At 27.4% G+C, this 23,711-nt stretch overlaps 4 protein-coding genes across 11 annotated transcripts in view; 3 read left to right on the top strand and 1 right to left on the bottom strand.

Moving 5' to 3' along the window:
- The window catches only part of LOC122528027 (zinc finger protein 423), a 159,066-nt gene extending 156,988 nt beyond the window's left edge, over positions 1-2,078 (top strand). For all 4 annotated transcript variants that reach the window (XM_043652701.1, XM_043652704.1, XM_043652703.1 and 1 more), the window contains 3 exons: positions 146-1,207; positions 1,290-1,514; positions 1,686-2,078. In XM_043652701.1, coding sequence (XP_043508636.1) covers positions 146-1,207; positions 1,290-1,514; positions 1,686-2,060 — 1,662 coding nt within the window. In that variant the 3' untranslated portion in view covers positions 2,061-2,078. The remainder of the gene's footprint in view (positions 1-145; positions 1,208-1,289; positions 1,515-1,685) is intronic.
- An 11,760-nt stretch (positions 2,079-13,838) lies between these two features.
- LOC122528030 lies at positions 13,839-15,806 on the bottom strand. Of its 2 annotated transcripts, none has more exons than XM_043652708.1 (7): positions 15,720-15,806; positions 15,161-15,384; positions 14,899-15,059; positions 14,619-14,806; positions 14,285-14,549; positions 13,988-14,169; positions 13,839-13,902 (listed from the first exon to the last, which is right to left on the bottom strand). In XM_043652708.1, the coding sequence occupies exons 1-6, from the start codon at positions 15,774-15,776 to the stop codon at positions 14,057-14,059; spliced, it is 1,008 nt and encodes a 335-aa protein (XP_043508643.1). In that variant the 5' UTR covers positions 15,777-15,806; the 3' UTR covers positions 13,839-13,902; positions 13,988-14,056. The 2 variants fall into 2 exon arrangements, with proteins under 2 accessions (XP_043508643.1, XP_043508644.1); XM_043652709.1 differs by lacking the exon at positions 15,720-15,806 and adding an exon at positions 15,484-15,541.
- Positions 15,807-16,459: 653 nt separating this feature from the next.
- On the top strand, positions 16,460-19,813 carry LOC122528029 (acyl-CoA-binding domain-containing protein 5). Of its 2 annotated transcripts, none has more exons than XM_043652706.1 (6): positions 16,460-16,785; positions 18,035-18,228; positions 18,311-18,473; positions 18,634-18,773; positions 18,866-19,210; positions 19,289-19,813. In XM_043652706.1, exons 1-6 carry the CDS (start codon positions 16,725-16,727, stop codon positions 19,427-19,429), a joined length of 1,044 nt encoding a protein of 347 aa, XP_043508641.1. In that variant the 5' UTR covers positions 16,460-16,724; the 3' UTR covers positions 19,430-19,813. The 2 variants fall into 2 exon arrangements, with proteins under 2 accessions (XP_043508641.1, XP_043508640.1); XM_043652705.1 differs by having other exon boundaries at positions 16,463-16,785; positions 19,286-19,810.
- An 862-nt stretch (positions 19,814-20,675) lies between these two features.
- On the top strand, positions 20,676-23,187 carry LOC122528015 (prostatic acid phosphatase-like). Of its 3 annotated transcripts, none has more exons than XM_043652685.1 (7): positions 20,676-21,099; positions 21,293-21,391; positions 21,660-22,082; positions 22,175-22,298; positions 22,368-22,438; positions 22,647-22,827; positions 22,913-23,187. In XM_043652685.1, exons 1-7 carry the CDS (start codon positions 20,971-20,973, stop codon positions 23,035-23,037), a joined length of 1,152 nt encoding a protein of 383 aa, XP_043508620.1. In that variant the 5' UTR covers positions 20,676-20,970; the 3' UTR covers positions 23,038-23,187. The 3 variants fall into 3 exon arrangements, with proteins under 3 accessions (XP_043508620.1, XP_043508619.1, XP_043508618.1); XM_043652684.1 differs by having other exon boundaries at positions 22,368-22,579; positions 22,647-22,823; positions 22,912-23,187; XM_043652683.1 differs by having other exon boundaries at positions 20,677-21,099; positions 22,368-22,579.
- The last annotated feature ends 524 nt before the right edge of the window (positions 23,188-23,711 follow it).

Below are 23,711 nucleotides of genomic sequence, written 5' to 3'. Positions count from 1 at the left end.
TTGATTTATCTTACAGTATATTATCATATATACTGTAGAGTAGAGTAATTCAATATTTATTTCAGAAAATATCAAATATTTGATTAATAAAATCAAGCTTTAAATTCTAATTTGATCAATCATTCTTTTTCATTTTCTATTATAGGCTAAATCCCAAAAAAGAGGTCGCTCTCCAGCTTCCAGCAACAACAATTCTCTGAATCAACGTGACAACAACAATAAACGTCCAAATTACACCAATGCATCCTCTCAACAATGCGATCTCTGCGAAAGAGGAGAGTTTTCCAACGAAGCAGAACTTCAAGCTCACAAAAAATTGGTTCACACTCCGACCAAGTTTCAAAATAAGTCTATATCAAGTCTTAGCATGACTTGTGCATACTGTGGAGAAGTATGTCGTTCTAGAACTGACCTAGAATCTCATACAAGGATCCAACATGCATCAAGTGAACCTGGAGGACGCCACAAGTGTAATATTTGTGACGAAGTGTGTCCATCAGGAGCAACACTTGCAGAACATAAACTTCAGAAACATTGTAAGATTCAATTAAGTGACACATGTATCGTTTGTCGAGGAAACCTATCTTCAGAATCACAGTTTCTAGAACATGTGCAAAGACACAGTCTGGAGAATGTGGATCCTCAGCAGAGATTAGATGGTTCTCTTCCTCATCTTCCTGCAGCTTGTGTAGTTTGTAGACAGACATTGATCAGTGATTTGGAATGTCGTCTCCATGCCAGACACCACTTAAGAACTTCTGGTTCTCACAGCGTGGCATCCAGCCCCAGTCCCAATCAAAAGAATCAGAGTCCAAGTTGTTGTCTTTGTTTAAGAGATTATTCAGCTGATGACTTTGTTAATTTACCTCCAAGTAATATAAGTGGAGGAGGACAGTCTTTAAGAGTTTGCAAATCTTGTTACATTCGACACTCTCAGGGTCTACCTATTTTGAATTCACCTTACGAGCCTATTAAATGTGATGCTTCTTGGACATCCAGTAATAAAGATGGGCAATGGGATAAATCAAAGGATAAATGGGAAACCGAGAATAAAGAAGATAAAAATGAGGGGAATGATAGAAAGAAGTGTCAAGATTGTGGGGTGAAATTTGAGGATTCTGACAAGGTGGAGAAACATAGGATAGTCGAACATGAAAAAGTTATAAGTGGAGTTATGTTAAACACATACACATGTATACAGTGTCAGGTATATAAGGCTATAATAAGTAGATCATAATAATTAATATAATAAAGTTTTGTATTGTATTACATTTATTTCTTTTTTTCAGATGTCGTTCCCAACAGAGGCAAAGATTCAGCAACATGTAAGAAAAGAACATCTAGAAACATCGGGAAGGACTTCCATAGAAACATTACGATGTCATCTGTGTCTTTTTGAAGCTAGCAGTCCATTAGAATTGCAGAGTCATTTGATAGAGCATACTTTCGCAGGATGTGCCGCTCTCAGCTGTTACATTTGTCAATCTCTCTTCACCGCACCTACTGGTCTTCAGGTATCATAAAATCATAATTCTTCTACTTTTAAAGATATATATTTTATTTTGTTAAAAAATTTTGTCCTTTTCTCTCGCTTATCTCAACTTTTTCCTTGTTACTTCTTGCTTCTTATTCAATTTTTAAAAACTTTAATAATACTGTATCGATCTTTGGTCTTTCAATTCTAGAATCATATGCTTCAAGAACACGGTCTGGGTGCTCGTCCCTACGATTGTTCCCAATGTACACTCAAGTTCTTCTTCAGAGCAGAACTAGATCATCATATGTTAACATTTCATCGACCGGGAGACGTGCCACCACCCAGTAAAAATACACAGAATACCATCGAAATAAAAAAAAAAGATACCGAAGAAAGAAATTGCAATGAAGGAGTGACTGTAAAAGAGGAAATGGTTCCAGGAACAACTGAAGAAGAAGAAGAAATCAACGTGGATGAACAAATAGAAGAGGATGGTCAAAAAGCAGATCAACAATCAGAAATCGAGACAAAATTAAAAACTGAGCTCGAGGAAGAATTTATTCCTGAAAAAATGGAATCGTGATCGTTTCTTATTGATCAAGAAAATAAAATGTTCCGATAATTGTTTTGGAACAATGATCAAAAATAAAGAGATCACTTATAAGAAATCAAAGCTTGTTTACGTTTCTGTTAATTTCATTTTTAATGCAAAAGAATGACAAAATGTCATTTATCTTAACAGATAAAATTATTGTTTCTTTTATCACATAGATAAACTTTCTTAATTTAAATATATATATATATAAGAATTTTTTTAATAAGATATTGCTTAGAAATTTTGCAAGGATGTTACGTATAGTTACCTAGTTAATTGAAACATCGATGGTTTATAATATATGCAAATTTCTGTTATATCGTTCATTTCCTGAATAATTATAGAAGAACACTTTGATTATTTCATGCAATAGAATAAGTTTATGGAATTTAAAAAAAATTGTAAAAACTATTACATATAACGCTAATATTGGAAATACTTTATTTTACAGTACAATGTATTTTTCAATACCGAAAATTTAATAAATTAACAAAATGATATAATTTATACAATAGTTTTAAAAAATTTAGGATATGTATAATATTCTTTATCAAATTTTATTATTCCTTGTTACAGTCGTTTGACTTTATTTTAAAGACAAGTTACAGTGTTAACTTTCATTGTTTAAGTTCTCAAGCGGTTATATCGTATACATATTATATATGTACATTATGACAAAAGTCAATTTACAGCAGAATGGCGGATATAATATAATGGAGGAAAACTGTCATATTATTGTGCAAAAAACTTTCAATGATGAACTATGTATAATGCAAACGCTTGTTAATTCCGAGAAGCTAACAAGCGTTTACATTAATATTGCATAAACTACGCTTCGTATATAATTTACGATCTACGAGCAATCTGAACGAATATTGTAATATAAAATCTTTCTTATTATACGAATAAAAAAAACATCTATTTGCAGATGCAAATTGTAAATACGTCAAATAATGTTAGAATATATTATTAGTCAGCGTTTTAACTTTGGTCGGTATTATAAGTGACAATTATTATTTGAAGAAAGCAGATGCAATAACTTGTCCACTAGGCTTAGTAAATCGATAAGATAGTTCTTTACAAAATAAATTATTGTTCTAAATCAGCATCTCTAACTATTTCTCCCTTACCATTATTGTTATTGATGTTTCGGCTAATTAAAAATTCTACATTATAACAGTATTGTTACCATGGAAACAATTGCTTTCCAATAGAATCAGAGATCGAAAAATATAAACTTGCGAGAAAACAATGTTGTTTTCGATATGTCCGAGATCCAGATATTCGTTTAGGATATTCAAAACAAAGATCAAGAACTAGGTTTCTGATGATAATATATTCTGATTAGAGTTACAAATTTACAACAAAAGATTAAAAAATGAAGACCAAAGAATCAAGACTAAAGATCAGTTTGGACAATTGCAGAGATTTTTATATTCATCTTTGGAATGTCTTCGCAATAGTCATTGTTATTGTTGCTAAATTTTCTAAGAGATCTCATTTTGAAATATTTCAAGAATATGCTGACGCATATTTTTTGTGATTGTTTCCGAATAATATTCAGGAACGAATTTATTTTAACGCTGATGACGACATAAAACACAAACACAGACAATGTATATGAACAGACGTTGCATCTTACGGACTTTCGTGGCCCGTGACCTGAAATACCGACGTAAAAAATTACTACATTTTTAGCGCACTCTACGTTTAAACAACGGTGAACGGGGAATTACATCAAGTAAAACGATCGAGGTTGTTCCAGTAGTGAATGCGCCAGGAATACGATTTTTGAAACCCATTACAGTGTTGTCAAATTTTCAATAGTGAAACTAGTAACTAACCGACATCATCTTACTACATATATCAGAAAGACTCTATCCATGTTTTACAGATTTACCACGACTTTTAAATATGTAGTAAATTAAAATTTTTAAATTATTAATACATAGTTTTAGCTATAAATGATTTACATTTTACTAAATGTTCTTAAAACCAATTTTTAAATAACTAAATTTTTAACTATTTTGAATTATTAATATTAAATTATCAAATTTATGTTAAAATTTTAACAATTTTATTATAATTATGCACTGCAGTGCATTGGTTATGACAAATAGTATAAATTCTATAACTCATTAGTTAAAAATTACGCTTATTAATTAAAATATTATTTGAAATTTTTCTATAAACTACTTTGTCTATCAATACTATAATAATAGCAAGATTTATACTAAATAAATAACAAAACTTGGTTATTTATTTAATATAAATCTTTAATTTTTTCATGAAGATAAAAAATATAAACATATCTACGGAATACATCTTTATGTATCTCGCAAAATCAATCTATGTTGAATGTGTTTACTAAATTTGATATAAAGGGACACATTATGTGGTGCAAATTATAGTTTTGCAGATCAAGACTAAATATAGGGATAGCAGATCAAGATCAAACCGAAACTTTACAATGTCACAGAACATTATTAGAAGAGATAGATAGATCTTTTACGCGGTAACTTCTTGGCGTAAAAATAGGTATATCTTTCTCTGATTTGTACTTTGATCCTTCATCGAACCTGAAGACAGTGTTACGTTGTAAGGATATAATTAAAAATTATACTTCACAATTTCATAGAACTGTTTATTAAAACTTATAGATACAAAAATATAACAATACATCGTGCTTGCTGCAGTGCTAAACAGTTTCTGTCCGTGGGTTTTTTTCTTTCTTTCTTTGAGTAATTTTCTTTCTGCAGTTCCTAAAGTAACGTGTCCCTACAACTTGCATTTAACGTGAAGAGGATTATGAATTAATATTTGCTTGTTTAATTTTATGTATGTGGTACGTGTAGATGTGGTACAGGAAAAAATTTGCAAAAAACCTGCGGTGCTTGATTTTTGATCCTGATGTTGTATACTGTTGTGTGATTGCATCTTTGTCCTGATTTTTAGAAGTATGTTTGTAACTTCGTAGTTTCTTGTATTTCTGATAAGTGGGTTAGTGTAATTTGGATTGTACGCTGTAGTGAGTGAGTTGCGAATGAATTTTTGAATGGTTGGAATGTTTGCTATAGAGTGTAATATTCTAATGGGCGTGTCATATGTTTATTTAGAATGATGCGTAAGAAATTATTCTGCATCCTTTGGATTTTATTTATATGAGTTTTGGCAGCAGCCGCCCAGTTTTGGGGACACCATTTTGATGTCCATAAGTGATGAGTGGTCTAATGCATCTTTTATATAAATTTATTTTTATGTTCGTTTTTAGTCTGCTACTGCTGAAAATAAGAGGATAAAGCCTGTGTAGAGCCTGTTTGTTCCTTTTTCTATGGCGGAAGCCCAGAAAAATGATTTTTGCGTCAAGGATGATTCCCAGATATTTGGCAGTGGAGGATCAGGGAATATTTTGATCTGCTATTTTAATGGGATTTAGTATCAAGTTTTTCTTTGTGATGAATGTAATGGCTTGAATTTTTGCAGGGTTTATTTTCAGTTTTCAGTCTTTGAAATATTTTTGTAGTAAATCTATGTGGTTTTGAATGTACTTGGTGGCTCTTTCGGAACTTCACGAGGAAACGTAAATTGCGGTGTTATCGACGAATATGGCTGTGTGTCTATCTTTGATGTAAAGGATGAAAAGAAGGAGGCCTAGAATGGATCCTCGAGAAACTCCAGCTGTAACTTTTTTGGTTGTAAATTTAGTACCGTTTATGGAAACGTAAAAATTCTTGTTATAGCGATAGCTGATTGTTATGTTGATGAGTGAAGATGGAATTTTTATTGCGTGTAGTTTGATTATTAGGCCGTTGTCCCAAATGAAGTTAAATGCTTTATTGAAGTCTAATAGAAATGGATTGTTTTTTTCTTGTTTCTTTCCAAAATGATGTGTTCGGTCACGCGCTGTAACTCTTGTATGGATGAATGATTTTTGTCAAAAGCCGAATTGCTGGGGGGTTATCATGTCAGATTTGTTATTGTTTACAAGGAGGTGATGATGAATGATTTTTTTCTAAGATTTTGCCTAGAATATCGAGGAGGCTGATCGTTCTGTAATTTGATGTGTTTGTTATGGGTTTCCCTGATTTCGGTATTGGAATAGCCTTAGCCATTTTCCAAGCTATTAAAAAATAGGCAAGTTTTAGGCAGGCTTTGTAGATATAGTAAAGTTGTACTATTGGATAGGTTTTTGAATTTAATGGCAGTTATCTTGTCGGGTCCTAGTGTTTGCTTCATTGTTTGAAAGATTTTTGATTATGTTCTTAACTGTTTTTGAAATGCAAAATGGGTAATTAACTGGAGTTGGAAGGGTTGATTGGATGAGGGTTAGTTTGTGTTCCATGTCCTGTTCTATGGGAGAGTGTTGATTGTATGCGTGCGTGTGTACATTTTCAAAATTTCGAACTAAACCTTCTTGCCACCGGTGTTTTGTATGTATGTTTGTATAAAGTGTGATCAGTGTTTCTTATGTTGGCTAATTTTTGTTGCCATGTATTACTTTTTGCGTGGATTATTCTTTTCTGAATTTTATTTGTGAGGATGTTTCTCTACAATTTGAAGATCGGATTACCAGTTTTTTGATATTTTCTTCGCATTCTATTTTTGTTTCTTATGTCGGAGAGGAGCGAATCAGTGATTAGGCTTATGTTGTGTGCGCGAGATTGTTCGTGTCGCGTTTCGATATGCTTTTTTTATGTGTTGGATAAGAGTTTTAATTTCTGTATCTATGTGTGTTTCGTTAGTTAGGCATGGGTTTATGTTAATTTTATTGCAGATTTTTGCGTATGTCTTCCAGTTAGTATGTTCTTCTTGCTGTTCTATGTAATTGAAATAGTAGTTCTATTGGTAGATGGTTGGAAGGTAGATCGTCAATGATTTGACAGTTGTAAGAGTAAGGTGCATTTGAGAGGAAGATGTCTCTGTTGGTTGTCTGTGTGTATAAGTTGGGCTATGTATGATTTGGTAGTCTCTGAATGATTTTTAATTGCCGATCCGTTTTCGTTTTTGCTTAGATTATTCCGTGGTATTTGGTGTTAAAGCCTTTCCTGATAATAAAGTGTCCCACACTGCGAGGAGGAATGATATTATCGAGATCGGTTTGGCTTATTTTTGTTTTGGGTGGTGCATACGCGGCGTCGATAGTGAGTGTAAAAGTGATTTTCAGTTTTATTGCTATGTACTCTGTTATTTGTTAGGGGAGGTACAGTTACGGACAAAATTGAATAGACAAGTAATGGAAATAGATATGAATTAAATTTAGTCAAAGTGGTATTATTATTACGTACTTAAGTTTCATATATTATATATCTTTATGGTACATAGATTATTTAGCGAATGATAGAAATTAATATTTACATTGGTGTTGAAATAAGATATACTTAAAGAAAAAGTTAGCAGATTGTCGAGGGACAAAAATAAGTGGACACTCGTTTGTTTCGTTACTCCAAGGCAAACAACTTAAACAAAGTTGTGAAGTGTTGTCCCTTCCCATTCTTACGCTGTGGTATCAATAATTTGAATTAATTCTGTTTAGTTGTTTTCTAGACTTTGTACAGAACAGATTATTCGTAAGGAAATAGCAGAATGTCAGCAAGAAAAAAATTTGAAATCAAATTCGTTATTTGATTGTATCGGACTGCCGCAATCAATTAAATTACCGTGTGATAGCAAAAAAATTCGATGTTTCCAAAAGTACGGTAGAAAAAATTTATAAATAATACTTAGTACACAAAACCGTTGAAAATTTAAGCAGTCGCGGACGTAACGTTGTACCACCGCGAAGGAAGATCGTTGAATTATTTGTAAATGTCAACAAAATCCAAGAATCGCGAAATATTGTAGAAACGTTAGAATTAAATGTATCATAAAAAAACAGTACGACGTAGATTGCAGGAGTTGGGATTAAGATACTATAAAACCAAATGCCATAGCCATATATTAATCAAACAAATATGAAGAAATGTTTAGCTTTTGCTAAAAACTATGTAAATATGCCAATATCATTCTGGAAAAAAAATAATGTGGAGTGATGAAAGCAAATTTGAATTGCAACAATTGAAGCAAAGGATTATGTGTGGAAAAACAAATATGAATCATACAGAAAGCTGTTCGTTACGACAACTGTCAAATTTCGCGGAGGATCATTAATGTCATGGGGGTGTTTTTCATGGAATGGGGTTGGTAGTTTGGAACAAATTAAAGAAATAATGAATTCTGACAAGTACACTGAAATAATATGCGAAAATTTAAAAGAGGCAGTTTTAAAAATTGGTCTCGAAGAAGAATTTATTTTGCAGCAAGACAACAAGACACCCGAAGCACACTGTTAAAAAGACCAATAAATTTTTTGAGGATTCAAATATTAAATTGTTGGCATGGCCAGCACAAAGTTCAGACTTGAATCCAATAAAAAAAATTTATGGAGTGTATTGGACTCAAAAGTGCCATTAGAAAAGCGAAAGAACAAGAACGATTGTTTTAAAAATTTAGCATTTGAAAATATCGATAAAAATTACATTGAAAATCTGATAAAGCAACATCCCACGACGTCTAGAAGCAATTATTAAAGCAAAGTGTGGACATACTAAATATTAATTTTATTCTTCTCATATTATTTTATTACATGTCCACTTATTTTCGTCCCTCGAAAATCAGCTAAGTTTTTCTTTAAATATGTCTTATTTCAATACAAATGTAAATATTAATTTTAATTATTCACTAAATAATCTATGTAACATAAAGATATGTAATGTATAAAACTTAAGTACGTAATAATAGTACTACTTTGACTAAATTTAATTCATACCTATTTCTATTACCTGTCCATTTAATTTTGACCGTAACTGTAGGTTACGGAATGTCTTCAATTGGAATGTCTTTATATTATTGCTATGAGTACCCTTCCTCTTGGTTTGTTAGCGGTAGCGAGGGATCCGTCTTTTCTATTGTAATTTGAGTGTTTGAATGCATCTGTAAAGATTAACCAGATTTCGTTAATAATTGCAATGTCAATTGTGATCAATAAGGAATTTATGGAGTTCTATGGCTTTGTTTTTTACGCTTTTAAGTTGCGTTCCATAAGGTGAATTTGAGAGATTTTCTATGAATCATTTTCCAGTTCTTTTACTATCAAAATTGTGGCTTTTACTCTATCAAGATAATTAGTGCATTTGGTATAAATTGTGGCTTTACTCTATCAAGATTATTAGTGTTTTTAGATTAAGGAGATTATTCTTAAAAATAGATTTAAATCCACTGATTTTAGTGGCTATTTTGACAATATTTAGTGACTATTTGTTATATTTTGTGGCTCTCATGACGAGAGATTGTGCGGTGGCTTTCAAGATGTTAAGATTCTTGCGTATGTAAAACGTTGTTTTAATTCTCGTGTTGGCTGAATATAGGAAGTTTTGTTGGGGAATAGGTGAAAGTTATTGTGGTGGCTGGATTTTGTTTGAATACAAGCTTTTTTTGTTTAAAAAAGCTAGAGGGGTAGAATATTTTGAAAAGTTCGCTGGATGATCCCTTTGCAATTTATGCATGTTGGTAGAGTTTCAACAGTTTTTTTGCAAATTCTGGAATCGTGAGGCACTTAACACAAATTGCCTTTCTGTTACAGCTAGTAGGAAGCACTGGAGAGTAGGCTTGTGCGATTTTTTCCAATATTTTTCTCAATAAATCTTGATATTCTCTATGGATCGATCCAATATGATTTATTTGCGCCATTGATGTCCCAGGTGCAAATGTTCCTCGGTATATTGGATACTTCCTGGAGTATGTTGGGGTTTAAACTTTTTATATTATTACATATCCTGCTTCTGGAAACCATATAGGTCCTTTTTAAAACTACCGTCGTTGTTTTTTCTGTCCTAATCGTGTAAGTATGGTGTTCTGTGTTTTCATTTTTGCATATGGTTTTGAAGTCGTTAAAATCGTTAAATTGTCGCTAAATTGGTGAACATAATTTTTAGCTTGTTAGAAACGAATTTAATTTGAAATGTATTTTTATACTTCTCCTTTAGGGCATCCAGAAGCTTGATATATTTCCATGTACGTATATCGGAGGAGGTTTTGTGTTTTGGCATTTTATGATTTGTGGGTTGGGGTTTGCTGCGAGATTTTCGTGCGTAGTTATGTTGCTTGTACGAGATTCTGTGCTTTGTTTAGCCGAATCGTTATCTGAGCCGAATTCCTAACAAAGTATTTAAAGGAACATAGGTTTCAGATTTCCTATTCAAAGCATATTTGCTGAAATGAAATGCTTTCTAAGAGCATTTTGTCTAATGCTGTTCTATTCGTCAGGAAAATATAAAAATATAAAAAATTAAAATATAATATTTTAAANGATTCGACTCCAAGTATCAATTACCCGCATTCGAATCATTTAGGCAAATTTTTATTTAAATAATAAGTAATAAACAATAATTAAAAATATAATTTTTATTTAAATAAAATTTAAATAGAATTAAATAAAATCATTTAAATGATATCAAAAATAACTTAATCCATATTTTTGATTTTCAAGAAAATGCTTATTTCATATTTGAATTAAATAAAATAAAAATAATTTTTTTAAATTCTTATATCCGTTATATTGAACATGAAAAAACCAAATGACAAAGTCACGCAAATAATATCGTCGCTTTTCGTAGATATAATTTGTTGACTCTCTTTTCGACAAATCTTCGTGATAGAAATTTAAATATTGCATTTAAGAACAGTTACAAAAGTACAATAATAAATATTAAAGCTAATGGCACGCATTATTGATAACTTGATCGTGTTATTCTATCGTGTTATTATTTCATTCATTGTCAGTGCTTTTATTTCTATTCTTTCATTCATTATCGCTGCCTTATAAAATAATAGAACTAAGATGAAAGAAAAACATGCTGCATATAAATAAAACATAGTGTCATTTCTTCTTTTGTCAAAATTCGTTCAAGTTTCATGATATTGTTTTGGAAAAATTAGTTATAATTCATGAAAATTCTGCGTTATCAATGATTATAGTGGAAAGTGAGTTATTTTTTAATTAATAAAAGTTGAATTGTTTTCAAATATTTGATAAACAATCAAAATGAAAAAGAAAACATTTTAAAAATAAGGAAATTTGCATTATTTATTTATTTGTTATATTGTTCTATAAAAAATAAATAAATGTATATTTCAAGATCAATAAAAAGTTTTGTTAAAAATAGTAATAAAAGAAATTAAAAAGAATTAAAAATAATTGTTTATTAAAAATCAATATTTCCTGATTTTAAATTTAAAATATTATATTTTAATTTTTTATATTTTTATATTTTCCTGACGAATAGAACAGCATTAGACAAAATGCTCTTAGAATGCATTTCAGCAAATATGCTTTGAATAGGAAATCTGAAACCTATGTCCCTTCAAATACTTTGTTTAGAATTTGTCACGGTATGAGCCGTCTTCAGGTTCGGTCAAGGACAAGTACAAATCAGAGAAAGATATACCTATTTTTACATCAAGAAGCTACCGCGTAAATGATCTATCTAGTTCTAATAATGTTCTGTGACATTGTAAAGTTTCGGTTTGGTTTTGATGTGCTATCCCTATATTTAGTCTTGATCTGCAAAACTATAATTTGCACCACATAATGTGTCCCTTTATATCAAATTTAGTAAACACATTCAACATAGATTGATTTTGTGAGATACATAAAGACGTATTCCATAGATATGTTTATATTTTTTATCTTCATGAAAAAATTAAAGATTTATATTGATATTTCATGAAGATTTATATTAATATTTCAATGATTTACATTAATATTTCATAAATAACCAAGTTTTGTTATTTATTTTTTAATAAAAAATTTATTTTTTAATAAGTTTTGTTATTTATTTGTTATTTAATAATTAATACGTGTAATTTTTTACTAATGAATTATAGAATTTATACTATTTGTCATAACTGCAGTGCATAATTATAATAAAATTGTTAAAATTTTAACATAAATTTGATAATTTAATATTAATAATAATTCAGAATAGTTGAGAATTTAGTTATTTAAAAATTGTTTTTAAGAATATTTAATAAAATGTAAGTCATTTACAGCTAAGACCATGTATTAATAATTTAAAAATTTTAATTTACTACATATTTAAAAGTCGTGATAAATCTGGATAAAGTTCTTTCTAACATATGTACATATATGTAGTAAGATGATTTGAGTTAGTTACTAGCTTCACTATTGAAAGTTTGACAACACTGTAATGCGTTTCAAAAATCGTATTGCTGGCGCATTTACTACTGGAACAACCTCGATCGTTTTACTTGATGTAATTCCCCGTTCATCGTTGTTTAAACGTAGAGTGCGCTAAAAGAAACCAATGATTTTTTTACTATGTCGGTATTTCAGATCTCAAACCACGAAACCGCGTAAGGTGCTTGGTCTATTCATATACATACCTCGTGGTTTAAGCGTAGAATGCGCTAAAAGCCAGTGATTATTTTCCTGGTCCAGATCCACAGACACGAAGCCCCATTTATGATATCCGATCTATCTATTCTTCAATGATAGTATTAAATTTTTTTGATAGGTGGGCATGTGGTGGATATACAAAGATTGTAGTTTTTTTTAGATGAAATCCTATAATTTTTGAAACATCATCTCAGGATTTTCTATAAAAAGTATTAATCTGTCGAAAAGCCATTAAATTGGTACATATTTTAACTTCAATTTTTATAAAATCTACCTTATGAAAGAGAAGTTTTCTTTTTTCTTTTAATTAAAATTTTTAATTTAGAAAAAATTTTAATTAAAATATCTACTAATCTAATAGTTTTCCTATATAAAATAATTAATATTTTTTATAAAAAACAGGATAAATTTACTAGTGCTTTAAAAATTATATAATTTCATTTAAAAAAACAAAGTTAACCTTTACTTGCTCTCTATCTATCAAAAAATTAATAATATGAAATTATATGCCCTTTGACTTTAAACAAGTTTAGTCTAACACACTTTTTTTTAACATTAATAATAGCCGTATATATAGTGCAGTACTAGTGTCGATATGTGTGTATGCGTGTGTGTGTACTTTCAAAGTTTCATAATTTTCTGAGATTTTCATAATTTCAGTAACTTTATTTGATTTTGATTATTTCACTATAGTTTCTTTATCACTTCATCTTTTCTAAATTTAAGTTTAAAATTACGATCTTTTCCGGACCAAATTTTATTTTTGCGGCTATCTTATTTTAACTTTTAAGAAAAAAAAAATAAATAAAACAAATAGGAAAAATTGAAAAAATATATTTATTCAATTGTATTTATTCAATAAAAAATATATATAACAATTTACATCTTGAAAATAATAAAGAATAAAAAATAAAAAATAATAAAGAATAAAGAATAAAGAATAAAAAATAATACTTTTATTGTTGATAATTATATAATTTAAAAATAATTAACATTACTTTTATTTTATCTAAAATGAAAGAAAACGGTACTCTATAATTAAATAAATTACTAATTCCTTTTGTAAATAAATTGAATTGCTCATTCCTAGTCATTCCTTAGTTCAATCCTAATTGAATATCAGAATATACTGCTTCAATATTATATACATTTATAATATATTTTCAGTATAAAATTTAGTAGATAATACAATACTTTTTATTAATAAACATTATAAATTTCGAATGCACTTTGTTCGTTATTCTGCTCAAATTAATCATAAAAATTATATTTTTGGGAATTTTAGATTTATAATATAATCTAAAACACAAAAATACTCTAAATTGTTTAATTTAATTTGTTATTTATAAAATATGTACAGTCGTCATCAGCAAACACCTGAAACATCAAAGTATTATCAGCAACATTACATAAATTATTCTTCAAATAAACTCAAATAATTAAGATAGAGAACATATATAACCTGTTTCCATTTGTATTTGTTAATTTTTATATTAGTATTCTGTTTACATATACATAATAGGATTAATTTTTATTTTGGGACATCTGCCGCTCCCAAACCTCGAATTGCTCTTAAACCTCGACTATTTGCACATGTAGACTGATATTTCTGATCATTAGGTTCATTCGTTGAAGAAAGGTGCTCTAAAATTAATTAAGTTTCATTTATATTTTTAATAAAATATTGGGTGACATTATCAAACTATTCTCTGAAACAAAAACTAATATCTTTTTGAACTAAATTTTTATTTGCAATTACCATCTTCTATATTTATATTTGATAAAGAATTAACGATATCATTGTCCTCTTCTTTAAAATTTTTACTGAATTGCAATTTATAAAATTTCTGTAAATATTTAGGCAATGGATTAAAATTTTTACTTTCTAAATCTATTGCATACAATAAAAATTGACGAGATATAAAAGAAAGATTTTCTTTAATCAACATTTGTCTTGCAGTGATCATTAAATCTTCTAATTTTTCCTTATAACTACTATGTAAGTTGTTTCCATGTACAATAAGCTGAAAATATATCAAAATAGTTAAACCATAGTCAAGTACAAAATTTAAATTAAAATTTCAAATATGTACTTGTTCTGTAAAAACTTGAATATCTTCTGGAGAACCTGTTTCTAACAACATTTCCATATAATCCATTAATGCAGATTGTAATGCGAGGAACTTGCATGATGAATGTACAATATAACTTAAATATTTAGAAAATAAGACAACAGCATTATGAAATTGAACTGCATTTTTTTGCCTTAGATCTCTTCTTTCTAAATTTACAGAATAATTAAAGATGAATTAACAAATACATAAATTTCAACTGTTATAAGCTTCTAATTGAAATATACATAATAATACCTACTTTCATAATCAATTTGAAATCGTTTTACTAAGTGCTTATATAGACTTGTACCTTCAGAATCACATATGTTTTTAATTGTAGGGTAATTATATACCATTAGTAATTTCAGCCCAAAATCTCTATTATTTAAAGCATATGAGTAAAGTTTGTCGTGTATTTCTCTGCAATCAGTTAAAATCAATTAAAATAATTGTATACGATAAATTATTCAAAGCAAAAATTAATAAAATGTTTATAAAAACTAAATAGTTTGCAAAATTACTTCAAGTTTTCCTTGTTTACTTTCTCATTAATCAATTTCACAACATCTTCAGTTTTTTGTGCTACGTTTTCGCTGTTAACAAGATTAATGAGACTAACAAGATTTACATAAGTCATATCATCAGAATATAATGATTTTCCTGGTTTTGATAATAAATGTCCATCATTTTGAGCCCAACCACGACCACGACCAATTGAAACCATTTCTACTTTAAAAAGTTTAACCTATAAAATAAAACATAAATGATAATTTTCTGCAGAAAATACATTGATTATTATAAAAATTGTAAAGAAATTGTAAGATATTCATTTTTCTCAACTTACATATGATATATAGATTTTCCAATATTCTTTTTATGTATATGTATACAGAAAACATTTTTTACATAAAAGCAATTTACAATAACCATAAAATTAAAGATTTACAAATTCTATATAAATTATCTGTTCTATAATAAAATCTTATCCTCAATAAAAGATAAATCTAAGTATTGATGCAATTTAAATATCCTAAACTGAATTAATTTTTATCAAGTAAAATCAATGACATATTCACTCACCTGAACTGTTAATGTATTTCTGAATTTATAAAAATGTAACCGTTCACGCATGTGCATGCAGTTACATATATATCAAGATTTGTAACGCTGTAAAAGATTAAAAGAATGATTAATTTCTTTTAAAAATATATGTATTCATTATTATTATATTTTATGTCTTTGAAAAAAATATAAAAATTTATATCTTAATGGAATCATCATTTCGAAAATAATCTATTATCATGGATTGTGTATCATAGATAATGATTAAAAATGAACTTTTTATCAAAAAGATTTCAAAAATTTTATTGAAAAAAATTATAAAATTATAAAATTCACATTTTTTTAATAATTATAACAATATAACAAACATTTTTCAATAATATTTTATTTTTACATGAAAATAATGAATAAAACAGAAGACAGACTGTCAAACTCAACAATTACTATTTCTATATATGTAAATTTCATTTTCTTATCTTGTCTAATAAATAATAACAATTTCTATTTATCATAGAAAAAAGAAACGGTTTGCATTAAAAATATCCGTTATATGCTACTTTTATAACGTGATCTAATTATCCATTCAATATATATATAGGAACATAATATTTTCAAACGACAAAATAATCAATCAATGAACATACTGAAAACTATGTTTTTTCTTTTTGAGTTATTCAAAATTTAGAAGACAATTGTGGCATTTATGATAAAAAGTGAAAAGAAGGGGTTAAACTTTGCTCGACGATCATTTAACGCGCATGCGCCATCATGCGTGTATGATCACAGGACGATCGCCAGTCATCAATCGGTGATCTGTCATTCTATCGTTATATGCCTTATTTTTAACTTAATTTCTCATATAACTTAAAGGATATCGAGTTAGTTTTTTTTACGTTTGTTGTTTGGTCGAAAACAAATACCTTAAATTATTGAAAGTGATTGATAATTAACGAAAAAAAAAAAAAATAAGGTTATAGCAAAGTGAGTGTGAATATCTATCTGTTCAAAGCTACAGATCTTGCCATGACGACGGAAGAACAGTTTCAGGCGGCTGTTAATGTGATCAGGAATTTACCAAAGAATGGTAAATTTTCTCAAACATTTAAAATAAATTATGATCTTAATATCATCAGTCGTCGAGTTGTCAAATGCTATTTTTGAGCAATATACTTAATCGTATTTCCATTTCGTATGTTATTATTTTATTATGCTTTGCGCAAAGCGCTTTACGTGATTAACACAACTTGTTATACGTTACGTTTTTTTTTTAGTTTTTTTTACTACGAAACATATCAAACTGGTTTTTTAATTAGCGACAACTATATTTACAAGATTTACTTTTTATATAAAAACGCTTGTGTAATAATCGTACAAAGTTCATATCTCGATCTCGTAAAATATTTATTTGTTTATTCTGTTGAAGTAGAAAACAAAAATATTATTTCACACATTCCTGCAATGTATTCAAATTATTGATATGTTATCTGTATATTTTAAATTTGCAAATTATTAAAATATGTTTTTCGCTAATTTTATGCAATTTTAGATATTTGTAATTAGATACAAAATGAAATAGTAAAAATTTTTATTTTGTGATTGACTGACGTTTTATAACATACGAGTATATTTCATTGCGTAAGTGTTTATAATTATTTTAATTTTGTTTTCGTGTAAAATTTATGAATGTAAGTTTTGTAGAAAAGAAATTTTCTTTGTTTTATACAAATCTGAAAGATTAAATTTTGATATTGCTTTGAGTATAGTACATTTTTACTATCATTAAATTCATAAATATGTATATACTTTCCATTTAATACAAGTGAATGTGTGTGTGTTCTCATTTCACTTTCTAACAGAATAGGAATAGGTGAATTGTAGTTTGTGTTTAAAATGTTCTTCGTGAATGATCACAAATATGTCAATTATTTTTCACAATTATCAATTTTTCTAATTTACTACAAATTTTTATATATGTTTTGTTAAATATAAAGAAGAAAATTTATTAAAAAAATTAAATATTTAAACTTTTATTGATTAAACATAACAATATATAATATTATAGGAATTTATTTAAAGTCTTTACATTTTTTTTAGAATGTATGATAATTAAATATATTGTATTATCTTTTGACTCTTTGATCAAAAGTTGTACAATTAAAATATTATTAATCTGATAAGAATTTACAGTGTTACAATTAATTTGAATAATACTAGCACAAATTTTTCTGTATTGAATGCAAAAAACACAAATTTTATAATTTCACATAGAACTAAATTGTTCATTAATAAAATTACAGTAATAAACATATTATTGATAATGATTTATGTTTCAGGTGCATATCAACCTAGCAATGAAATCATGCTGCGTTTTTATGCATATTACAAACAAGCAATGGAAGGACCATGTCAACAACCAAAACCAGCTTTCTGGGAAGTGGTTAAAAAAGCAAAATGGGAAGCTTGGACACGATTGGGCAACATGAGCAAAACAGAAGCTATGAATAATTATGTAGAAGAATTAAAAAAGGTTAATTATAGAAATTACTATAGTTTTACTGAATATTATAGAATGTTTGAGTATAATTTAATATTTGTATATAATTTAATAGATTGTAGAAACAATGTCTTATACAGACAAAGTAGCTAATTTTCTAGACAGTCTAGATTCATTTTGTGAAAGTGTTCCACCTGAAGATTTAGAATTACTTCTTGGTCCTGTATTGGAACGTATGCGTTCACAACCTGGAATGCCATTATCTGGTTCTCCCTTAGGTTTGTATTTGTAAAAATATATTTTATCTTTCATTTACTGATTTAATAATAAAACAATAAAACAATAAAAACTTGTGCTAATGAGTAAAATACCAATGAAATGAAAAATAGAAAAGTTTGAATCAATTTAATTCTTGCAATAAGTATTTTTTTTATACAGCATCAAGAGAGACATCACCACATAGAATTTGCAATATTACTCGGCATATTGCAAGTAGTTTAGAAACAAGCCCAGCTACTAGCCATAGTGCAAGTCCACCAGATACTGATGGTGAAGACGAATTTATAGATACTGTTGAAGTAAGCTACTGGTATTATAGACAATGCACAGTATTAAACATTATTTTTATTCTTAACTTGCATAATTGATATTGATTTTTCTTGCACCATAGTCAGCTCCAGAACGAATACAAAAAGACACAACAAAAACAATTAATATTACCCAGAAGATGATTAATAGCTTAAATAGTCTTGCTGATAAAAGTACTGACTTAATTATTCAAAAAGAGAACTCTTCAGAATTAATTAATGGATATGCAAATGGATATACAGAATCAGTAACAGAAAATAAACAAGAAAGAAATAAACAGCATATTAAAAAAGATGAAAAATACACTGATGAATTTTTCAATCAAATAGCTACAACTATGCAGAACTTGCAAAGAGATTTAGATAGAATAACAGCTCGAGTGCGCAGTTTAGAGGGTCAAACATTACAAGCATTGGCACCATCAATAGTATGTGTAAATAAATAAAATAGAATTTTTATCTTATTTCTATTTTCTTCAATGTAAAATATATAATTTTTTTAGAAGCAGTCTACAGCAACTTCATACCCAAAATGGTGGCCTTTACCAGAATGTTCACCGCGATTATTTACTGTTTTAATCCTATGGCCGTTCATAGCGCAATTTTTGATTTCTTTAACACAACGTTATCATCAGCGGAGGCTGTGATTTAAACTTTATTCTTGATTTTATTCAAAGTATATTCTACTATTTGCTATTAGATGATGGATTCAAATCAGTATTGAATTCAAATAATATAGACATTTTTTAATATGATTCAAGTAAATTTAACCGCATATATGGCCAAAACTACGATGTGATTCTTGATTGATATAAATTAAATTGATCAAAAAGTAATTAGTTGAACAAAAATTTTTAACATTTGTTCTATCGATTGTTTACATATAAATATATGTACAGTGATTATACATGAAACTTTATTTATTTTAAGTATAAGAAAATTTGAGAGTTTGATTACTCTCTGTATGTTTATATATTAAAAAATCAGTGGATATATATGTGTGTATGTATGTGTACACACACACACACACACACACACCTTAGATATCTAAAATAATTTATATGTATTATAAATAATAATGCTTATTCATATATTGTAATATAGAAATGGAGATTATATACAAATTTTATATTGTACATTCAAATTAAAGGCAAAAAGATAGAATTTATTAAAATGTGCAACTTTTCTAATACAAATTATAATTTACTTAGGATAGTATCATACTAAATAACTAATTATAAAAATTTCCTTTCACTTTAATCAATTAATTTTAAATTGAAAGTACATATGTTATGAAATCCTGTACAAATATTATGTAAAAATGTACAATTGTTTCTTATATTTGTAATAATTATTATTTGTAGTTATTTTTTTACAAGTGGTTTATTAACTAGTGCAATTATAATGATAATGATTGTCTTTTCGTAATATTTTTCACTTTGTACAATTTCAATGAAATAAACAAAATATTGTAACCCACATTTTTTTCCAATTGTATCTAATTGATTAGTCTAAAATAAAATTTTGTGCAAAGAAGACTTTGTTAATATATTTTTATAGATTATAATTGTTAAATAAATTTGCCTTTTATAATAAAAAAAAACCATGCAATGTTTTAGTTTACAACAATTATATGGTAATAATGATTACTTATAATTACTTTATATTCCAATTATGGAACATTCTTTCAAAATATCGCAAGATAATTTATCAAGCATAGATAAAATATAATTAATGAATATTCGTATTCGAATTACAAATTATTTTAATCATTTACTAATTATTTTAATCATTTCCACCATTTATATATAAAAAATTTAAAATCTGAATAGGAATCGATATTCTAAATAAAATAGATTAGTATTCTAGATAAAATAAAATAAATTTTTAAAAACAATCTATCATATGAGTACCACTGTATAAATAACCTTATTCTTATTTCAATAGGATATAAAGAAGAAATAAGTGGAAACTAATATTGGCAACAACGAAATATTAAATTTTGTAACATAAGACTCTTTTCAAATTGCTTGATATGTATTTTATATATGTTTTATATAAATGATACTGAAAGTGATAACAGTGATAACAAATATTGGAATACTCAGAGTATTCTACAGGTTGCAGTAATCAATAGATTGTTATCCTATTCAATTTCTATATAAAGCTTTTCATTAGTAATTCAAAAATGTCAATCATACATTATACTGAAAATATGAAAAGAAATTTACTTGTCTTAATAATTGTGGCTTTCTTTATTATGGATTTGTTACATGCTCAAGATACAGATTTTGGAACTATCGTTTTTGCAAATGTTGTAAGTTAAAAAACACTCTCTGAAATAGGAATAATGTTTATATTGTACATTCTAATTATTCGTATAACTAGAATTTATGTAATTTACATTTATTTTATAAAGCAACTTGAAATATATATTCTATTATAATCTTAATTATAATAATAATAATTTGTTATTGTTTATTAAAAAATAATTACAATTTATTTTACAGTTATATAGACATGGAGATAGAACACCTATAAGAACATATCCAAATGATCCTTATAATAACGAAAGTATATGGCCAGTTCCATATGGCCAATTAACAAATGTATGTAGATCTTAATTATTATATATATATATAGCTTTATTACTCAAACATTTTTTTTGTAAAGAGAAAAAGATCGTTTTTTTTCAATTTATCACTTTGACTGCATTTAATATGTTTTTAAATCTGAAAATATTTAAATATATATATCTTTTTAATAATATATATGTATATATATATATAATATTATTATTATTATTATGTATTGATATATTAATACATTATTATCATATATTAATAAATTAATATTATTATTATATTATTATACTAGATTGGAAAAAATCAACACCTACTACTTGGTCGTTGGATACGCAAACGCTATTCACATCTACTAAATGATTTATATTCCCCATATGATATTTACATTCAAAGTACAGATGTAGACCGTACTTTAATGTCAGCAGAATCACAACTTGCAGGATTATATCCTCCAGTTAGTAAACAAATATGGAGTAATATTAAATGGATGCCTATTCCAGTGCATACTATTCCTGAAGATAAGGATAATATTTTGGCTGCTAAAAAATATTGTCCTAGATATGATTATGAACTAGAAAAAGTTCTTAATTCTCCAGAAATTCAAAAAATAAATAAAGAAAATGAAAAATTGTATGCATATCTTACAGAAAAAACAGGAAATAAAATTTCATCTCTAAGATCTGTTGAACAACTTTATGATATATTATTTATTGAGGTGAATTATATTATTTCATTCTATATTCCTTGCTTGAGTAGTACTACATTTTACATATTTTATATATTTCATATATTCTAAATTTATTATAGGATCTTTATAATAAAACATTGCCAGAATGGACAAAGTCAATATATCCAGATAAACTTAAACTCATTGCTATAAAAAGTTTTACAACTAGTGCCTACAATAAAATACTTCAAAGATTAAAATCTGGTAATATTAATTTTATTATATAAAAAATTTATAGCATATATATTACAATTTAGACAATATAAAATACAGGATCCTTACTTGGAGAAATGATAGACCATATGGAAAAAAAATCGAAAAATGCTTTAGTACCTGATAGGAAGGTATGGATGTATAGCGCTCATGATGAAACTATAGCCAACATGTTAATGACATTAAATGTTTTTGAACCACATTGTCCTCCATATACTGCTACAATTTTGATAGAATTAAGAGTAAATTTAAAAGATCAGTATTTTGTAACAGTAGGTATTCAAAATAATTAAATTAGAAATAACAGTGCAAAACTATTAATTGAATGTGTTTTTTTAGATATCATATAAAAATATTAGCCTGGAGGCACAATTCCTAAAACTTCCTGGTTGTACTACAATGTGTCCCTTAAATCAATTCATTAGATTAACGAAAGATGTTATACCTATAAATTGGGAAAAAGAATGTGCTATTGAATGGGAACAACTTAAACATAATATGAGTACAACAGCGATTATTGGTAAATTCCTACAATAATATAAATGTAGTTTTTATATTAAAATAATTCAAAATTAGTTTTTCATTTAATCCTTGTTTTGTTTCAGCAATAATGACATCTTCTATATTGATATTAGTTTTATTAATTTTATCTATAATTGGCTTTATTTATTGGCATTATAAGCGAGAACATAATCAGTATTACTTTCGATTAACGACGGATCCTATATAATTATTAATATTGGATATAATATATGAAAATATGATGCATTGCTTTCATTACGATACTCAACGACTTCATAATCAAGTAATATGCAAAACTAAGATAAATTGATATTTGAAAAATCAAATGTAAAAACATACATTAAGGAATTATCGATTATAAAAAGTAAGTCTAACGCAAGGTGTTTGCATAAAACATTGGGAAACAGTGTTATATGTTTTATGATATTTGTACTTTTTTATTGGTGTAAAATATTTCAATTCATAATTCAACATAATCGAACATGATCAAACAAACATAATCGTTTGCAGAATTTGATCTAAGAAAAATTATATACTATTTGTATACACGAATTGTTGAAAACAGAAGCTGTTATAATGATTTTTAATAGTTTGATAAAAATTGTGTAAGAGTCTTAATGGCTTTCGTGATTGCAAAGTGCTATATTACTTAAATTGATTTTTATGCGATGTGAACAAAAAAATAATCTGTGATGAATGAACCATAAATAGATTATAGATTAATTCGGCAAAAAATTGATATTAAAAATACTGTTTACTAATATACGACGATTAAAAAATAATAAATTTTAAATCAGATTTATCAACTCAGGGTATCTTTCAGTTTTTTTTTCATACTAAATTGAATTTAAAATATAGGCATAACATACATTTATCTGCAAT

This window comes from Frieseomelitta varia, unplaced genomic scaffold, assembly GCF_011392965.1.
Source record: "Frieseomelitta varia isolate USP_RPSP 00005682 unplaced genomic scaffold, Fvar_1.2 scaffold_244, whole genome shotgun sequence".
Lineage (NCBI taxonomy): Eukaryota > Metazoa > Arthropoda > Insecta > Hymenoptera > Apidae > Frieseomelitta > Frieseomelitta varia.
Note: the sequence above shows the minus strand (reverse complement) of the source record. Positions and strands in the feature narration are given on the sequence as shown.